The 7,612-nt window shown below is 42.1% G+C and overlaps 1 protein-coding gene across 1 annotated transcript; it reads left to right on the forward strand.

Annotated features, from left to right (window-relative positions):
- Positions 1-5,603: 5,603 nt before the first annotated feature.
- On the forward strand, positions 5,604-5,996 carry LOC139834518 (putative B3 domain-containing protein Os03g0621600). The gene has a single exon (XM_071824844.1). The coding sequence runs from the start codon at positions 5,604-5,606 to the stop codon at positions 5,994-5,996; it is 393 nt and encodes a 130-aa protein (XP_071680945.1).
- Positions 5,997-7,612: the final 1,616 nt, after the last annotated feature.

The following is a 7,612-nucleotide window of genomic DNA, read 5'->3' on the forward strand; positions in this document are numbered from 1 at the left end:
GGTCTTGTTGTATCTTACTAATTAAATCTGCTCTAAACATATTTAGTCTTGGTAAATAAGTTCACTATAGAGCTGACCATCATTTTTTCTGCTTCTTTGTTAGAGGACAACAAGGAGGAGGGCATCCATCCATCACTCGGAAGGAAACAATCCAAGGGATACACCATCATTCACGTGTCTTGGTCCGTGACACATATGGTTGTCCAGATCCGAAAGGCAGAAGCCCTTAACAACAGCAACCATTCATGCGTTCATGTGTTGTAATAACCGCCTGTCCTAGGATGGGACTGCGGAAAACTTTGATGATGACGTTGATCAGCTTTGCCTTGTTGTTTTGCTCCCTGATGCTGTGTAGTTTTCTTGTTGGTTGTGTGTGCTGTAGCTTGTCACTTGTGTTGTGGCCTAAATTGAATTGAGGTATATATATATATAAAATGTGTGTGTCGTTTGTTGTGCAGGTTTGGATGTCTAAAAACAGGCGTGGTCATGCCGAATTTTCGTATATAGTTTTGTATTGATTCACTAGTATAACTAGTGCTTATATATATTTATGAAAGATGAAGGGGATATTCTTTTGTCATTTGGGAGTCCGCATAGATAAGAAACAGTTGGCAATCATTTTTTTACTACGCTTTATACGTTAGCTAGTCGCTGCAGTGTGGCTACGTGAGCTCTCACTTGTCTCCATGCATCAGACGAATTGGGTGTTCTGGCGGCAGGGCATGAATTGGCATGCGAATGGGCATGAATAATCCCTTTTTTGGACAAGCATATGCAGATGAAAAAAAGTTCTCAAACTGGAGTATATTGCAATCAATCAATTTAAAATGAAAATTCGAACTTCAACTAGATTTTATGCTTCTATTATCTATGATTCTTCAAGTGGACTCATTGCGTGTGTATTTGGGACCCTAGCTTACCGAGAGATTTGTAGAGCCGTTGGGCAAGACTGGATGTCGTATGCAAAAGTTAGGGCACACGAGCGTCTTGGTGCAACTTTCGGCGGGAAAAATAAAGGCGGGCATGAATGACCCATGCAGAGAGTACTGTGATGTGGTCCAGTCAGAGAATGTGCGGCAAACCAGCAAAGACAATAGATTGGTCTCGGGGGATGCCCCGAAGTTTGGGCGGAAGGGTAGACGGAGTGTGAACGGTGTGAGGTAGCCCCGAGGCCTTAGGGGTTGGGCCGGAGTACAATTTTAACATGTCTCAGTAACCACGCTAGCATATTGTTCCTCGCTGAATAATCGCGCTACTCCGGTACCGGTGGTGCGCTCAAAATGCTCAAAAAAGCGAGCCGATGGGGGAAAATCAACTAGCATTTCGCTTGGGCTAATTATTCCATGTTCTTTGGCTCATATTCGATCCATAACGGCTGGAGATCGATGTCAAGTGATCATTGCAATTTAATTCCGTGAAGAATAAATTGATGGTAATTGTCGCATGCCATCGTATAAACATGAGGTAGCCATGCATGCAAAATGTTTAGAATCATCGATCTGCTGATTCTGGAATCATGTGAATGCATAATATTTAGAATCATCGATCTGCTGATTAGAATTTATAGCAACTAAAAAAAGTCTAATTAGCTATCTTTTTGTTCACTTGGCCTGCCGGAAAATAGAGTAGCTACATATATGCCATGGCAGAATCCATCAGCTCAGCGGCTCCCTAGGCACGACGTCGACGTCGGCAGTAGAAACTATATATGCCAGCACTCTGGATCCATCAGCTAATGGGCGATGTTCAACACGCTATGAGATGCATGAAGCTGAACTAGTAGGCATATTTTCAGGACGCAGAAGATATCACACGCAGCGAGATGCATGTTGGGATGGTTTTACCTAAGAACACACCACGCCATGCTAGCTTGTTCTCGCGGGCCGCCGCGGCGTCGAGTCGAGGATCTGCGGCCAAATGACGCCATGTGTCTTGCCGGCACACGCCGGCCATAAGGGCACAATACTTGGATAGTCAAGAGCTAGCGGAGTTCTTTCGAGAAAGGTCTTTTCCATTCTACTCCTTCCATTCGTAAATAAGTGACAGTAATGTGATTCGCATAGATCTAGAAGCGCTTTAGATATAAATCGGACAAATATACAACATTTATTTGTGAATAGAGAAAGTATTTGTGAAAGAGATTAGGAGCATGTATGCACGTTCAAGCGTGAGCTGCATGTTGCATGCATGTTATATAAAGGTATTACAATCCGAGCAGCAGTTGACGGAATTAAATAGTGCGTGTCACACTCACTCACAGGCTACACAAGGTGGGCCTGCGGCAAGGTAGAGAAAACAAGTAGGCAAGGTCCATTTTCAATTCAGTTTTCTTCCGTGGAAGCCCAAGCAGAATCCTGTAAAAGGCCCAAATGGCAATACAAGAGCAACATAGAAGGGTACTCCAATGTTTAGTCCCACCTTGCTAAGCCAAGAGGATGAAGACCAACTTATAAGGGGAGCTTTTTGTTGTCTTCTAGATAGTAGTAGAAGCACATGAATCACACACAAATAGTGCGTGCGCTCGCGTGAATATTCGTGACTTAAGACTTTGGACGCTTGGCGACGGCGCCATTAGCCAAACATATCTATTTTTGGATTTCCATCCCAAATAATTAGCTAAATTAATGGATAATGCAAATCGAAGCTATTTTATGTCTGACTCAGGCTATATGGCCGATCGATCAAAATACTCCAAGACTCCACCTTTGTCATGTATCAAGATTCTGATCTACCTTCATTTTCTCATCTTCTTTTGTGGAGATTGAGCCAGTCTTAGGAAAAAACACTTCACAAATAAAAAAACTTGGAAAAAATCTTTCAACCAAGCCCCACATTGTGCAAGTTTAGATAAATCTGAATGGTGTTGTGCCAATCGAATGCGAAGATAGCGGAGTTACTTCGTGAGGAGGAGCTTAAATGGTATCAGAGATTAAAGGCCCAGTTTATCTTGGAACGGGATTCGAATAAGCGATATTTCCATGGCATTGCAAATGGCAGACATGGGAAAAAGTGCATTTATTCCCTTATTCAGGATGAGGGTACGATTGAGGGCCATGATCAACTCAAATCTTACATTACGAATTATTATAAAGGTCTATTTGGTCCTCCTGAGGAGAGTGCTTTTTCTCTCGATGAGACCTTAATAGACGATATACCCCAATTGTCTATGGAGGAAAATGGAATTCTGACAGCCCCTTATTCAGAGGAAGAGGTTCAGAAAGCAATTTTCCAGATGGAACGTAATAAAGCACCGGGTCCGGATGGTTTCCCTGCAGAGTTTTATCAAACTTTCTGGGAGACTATCAAGGAAGACCTTCTTGAGTTGTTCAGTGTTAGTAACACCCTTTTTTGTGCCCAATTTCAATGTAGCAGGAAACCGTCACTGTCGTTCATGATCACATCACCACTTGGACTTTTGAACCTGCCTAATGTGACAGGACAACATATATTATTAAACCTGCTTGATTTGTCGGACCGCAGATATTACTTCGCACAATCAGTGGATGGTGATCGCTTGATGATCACCTTTGAGCCGGTTCACTCCTGCGTCTATTATGGTCTCCGAGGCCCTCCCGACATTCTACACGATCACAATGGCATTCTGCTACGTGATTATCAAACCTCTCAAATGCTCATTTTTTAGAAGGATCCAAGCTCGGTTGGACTAGGTATCTTCATTTGGAGGTGAGTCTACAGCCTCGACACACACTCTTTGTTCATCGGGCTCAATTATCCGATCAACGTGAGGATACATGATGGACAGACTCCTGATGGCACGTTGAATCCATTCCTGAAGACAAACTGTGTGTATGGATCGTACAATGGGGTTAGTGAAATAGCGCATCCACTCATTAGCCACTGGAACCTGCAGCCAAGGAAAGAAGAGCATGCGGAAGTCACCAGCCTTCCAGCGGATGGATGGGGAAAATCCCGATAGACGGCGATGTGGTTCAACCCTAGTTTACACAATATCTGCATATTTCAAAAACATTTCTGCGCTAGACCAGGCCATGGACAGGTCTAGCCACGGATCTTCGTGGTGTACATAATCTATTTTGTTCTATGTTTGAATAATTTAGCAAAGTATGTTTTTTTAATGGCTAGCTTGATGACTCAGTTTGTGGCTCACTTTTGTTTTTAATGTTGCCTTTGATGTTAATAAACCATGCATCACTGTCCATATCTTAGAATCATTTTTGTAATTATATCAGTGAAAGTCTGTAGAATCCTGTACTACCTAAAGTATTCATAAAGCATGTATCACTCTACATTCCTTTTTTAAATAGTTATTGATACCAATCTCTTGTGGTTGTCGGTAATTAGAGCACCACGCCGGGGTCTTTGTTTACTTTTCTCTATTTTTTTGGCTGTGTATCCCATTTCTCTTTTGACATCTTGTTGGTGCAGAGGCTGAGTGGAATTGGCATAATCGTGATTTTACTATATATTCCATTTGTTCTGCAGAATTTATTAGTACAGCTTGTGTATACGCATCTTCTGACTACTTGGGAGGAACATACTTTTTTCCCCTAGCATCCTGGCTGTACTTGATGTAGGCTGTCAAAGTTGTCCTAAATGGACCATAATTTGTTGAGCGATCGGCTCGCTGTAGCAGGCCCAGTAGGCCGGGGTGCACGGGTAGCCCAGGTGATAGTTGGTTTGTTAAAAAAAAGTTAGTGTTGGTCTTTGAACAGTAGACGCAGTATAGGACTCTACAGACTTCCACTGATGTGTAGTTCTAGACCTCACATGTCAGTGATACATTGATGGTAGTTGCCGGTACACCTATCGGTGTTTGGATTGCGTATGTGTGCCCTCAGTTCTTCCGAGACAAGCGGCATTTATTCCCTTACCAGCCACCATACTCTCTCTCTCACTCCCATTATCTTCTCTCGCCATCTTGCCTCCCTCCATTGACGACCACTGCTACCGAAGCGGCAGTTGGCGGCATCATCCTACGGCCACCCCCATCTCCTCCGCAGCAGCAGTGCATTGTGTATGTAACTATGTAATCCCTGAAGCCCTGAATCTAGATGATGTGATGCTTGTTGTGGAGTAGTTCTCATCTAGGAGTTGTCCCGTTTGCGGGGACTAGGATTACGCTTGAAAGCCAGTTCTGAGGCGAGATCTACTAATTTCAATTTTCGTATTGACCGATCCATGGCTATGAAGATTTGTGAGAGGCAAATATGGGCATGCTTTGCATGGGTGTTCTATAACCGATGATGCTTTTTGTTGTTTTGCTTGATCGATCTGTACTTTGCAATGATGAACTGCAGTACTTTAATGCTAGACCCTGCCATGCTATGTATAGTTCAATCCCCGTAGCTAAGGTTTTTCTCAGTTTTATGAGTTGAAGCTGATGTACCGGTCATACGAATTGGCCAAACTAGATTTAGAAGCATAATGTTCAGATTGTGGGCTTCATAAGTACAATTCTCCAATTACTTTGTTAGATGTCTTTATTTAGGTCGTATTATTTTGCACTTAGGGCCAGTAGCCAGCAGACATTATTTGATTGGGTCAATTTTTGTTGTTGCATTGTTCAGGCAACAAGATCAAGCTTGTAGATAGCTCATCTTCGAAAAAAGGCTTCTGCCCTGATGAGCAGGCCACCAAACGCCAGTGAGGAGCAGACCCGTCCTGGTAGCTTCTGCAAGTTACTGTTAGTGCCAACAGGGTTAGATGGGGTCATCCCCAGTGCTTTTGAGCCCTTGTTTGAAGGTGAGTGGCCAGACACCATCAAGCTAAAGACCTCCACCAATTGCATCTGGGAGGTTGGCCTGAAGGAGGAAGATGGCAAGATTGTCATGGACGCACGCTGGTCAGAGTTTGTCAAAGCACATGACTTGAAGATAGGATACTTCACGGTATTCACGAGGATTGACACCAGATCCTTGAAGGTGCTCGTATTTGATCACGATAACTGCAAGAAGGTCATCAAGTGTAAAGGTAATCAAACACCACTGGAGGAACAATATGGATCACAGCTCTAATAAGATGGTGACTGTTCGGTTCTAATTACCATTGTTATGTAGAGAGGTGGTCAATAAGTATATATACCACTCTCTTCAATGATGCATTTATGGTCAACATGATGGTACTCTTATATATGTGCATGGCTCCTCCACACACAATGTTATGTTAAACATGAAGGCTCGAGCTGTAGTTCATGTCTCTAGTTACATTAGTAAGTGCTTCTGTTGGCTGTATTGTGAAGAACATGTGCTGTTCTGTTGTCTGGTGAAGTCAAAATGCAGCATTTGGTTCATCGCGAATGTATGCATGCACCAACAAACCCCCCTTCCATTGCTACTGATAGTAGTTTGCGTGATAGAAGATACACTTCCATCATGAAAGGTACCAGGATGGAATTCACAAAAAATAGAGGTGCCAGATGTGTTGGTCTATCTTGATTTTGATGAATATCGTAAATTCGTAATCTGCAAAGTGTTATATATGTACTTAGCTCCTCACATATAATACGGATGTGTTATTATGTTAAAACTTGAAACCTTGAACTGTAGTTCATGTCTAGTTATAATAGTATGTGCTTTTGTTGACTGTATTGTGATGAACACTCGTTGTTCTGTTGTTTGAAGTCAAAATATACCAGACATGAAGATCTTTGTTTCACATACCACGCTGAACATTTTTTTTCAAAAATTAGCTAAGCTCCTGCTGACAAGCATATTAGGCGCAAATGTGCAACCTTCAGTAACGATCAGGGTTCCAGCGCTGCCCCATGTACCACATACTTTTTTTGTGAGGCTAACCCCATGTACCACCTTACCAATAGAAAAAAAAACTGTACAACATTCCCCGCTTGGGCCAAATTTTCCTATTTTTGGTTGCCATCTACATGGTAATTGATGTGAGTCTACTTACTAAGGCGATAATGCCCAATAACTACAAATGGGCCTTTCTACTCATTCACTTTCGGCCCCTTTCCTAATGCAACACGGATCCTATGATTCGCCAGAAAAAAAACACGGTTATTCTAAGTACAAGTTGTTTTTATTTCTTTTGTATTCTTGGGGGTTGCAATTTTTGAAACTGCCATACCCTGTGTGAAAAACCTTGATCACTCCATACCTACATGGAGTGTTGTATTTTGAAAAATTCAAAAGTAGATTTTAGATTTTTAAAATTCTAAAAAGTTCCATGATTTATTCTTTCAACTTGAAGAACTTAGAGCGATAGAGTTTGTATTCAAGTCTGCATAAAAAAGATAAACTCGTCGTGAACAAGTGCAACGTTTTGAACCATATAGTATATCTGAGATATCACACATTTCTTGTACATGGATGCTAACATATGGGACCCATCAGCCAACACCGACATCAACGTTTAAAAGGTAAAATCAAATAGAAGGGATCAAAAAATGCAAGTATCTATTAATATGAATGGTAAAAAATAATCGAGATATCACACGTGTCTTGTACAAAGAGGGTGACATGTGGGACCCATCAGCCAGCAGCGCCCATATGTTTAAAAGTTAAAATCAAACGGAAGGGGTCAAAAAATGGCAAGTATCAATGGTAAAAAATAATCGAGGTATCACACGTGTCTTGAACATGGAGGCTGACGTCTGGGACCCATCAGCCAGCAG

Source organism: Lolium perenne, unplaced genomic scaffold (genome assembly GCF_019359855.2).
Source record: "Lolium perenne isolate Kyuss_39 unplaced genomic scaffold, Kyuss_2.0 unplaced50, whole genome shotgun sequence".
Lineage (NCBI taxonomy): Eukaryota > Viridiplantae > Streptophyta > Magnoliopsida > Poales > Poaceae > Lolium > Lolium perenne.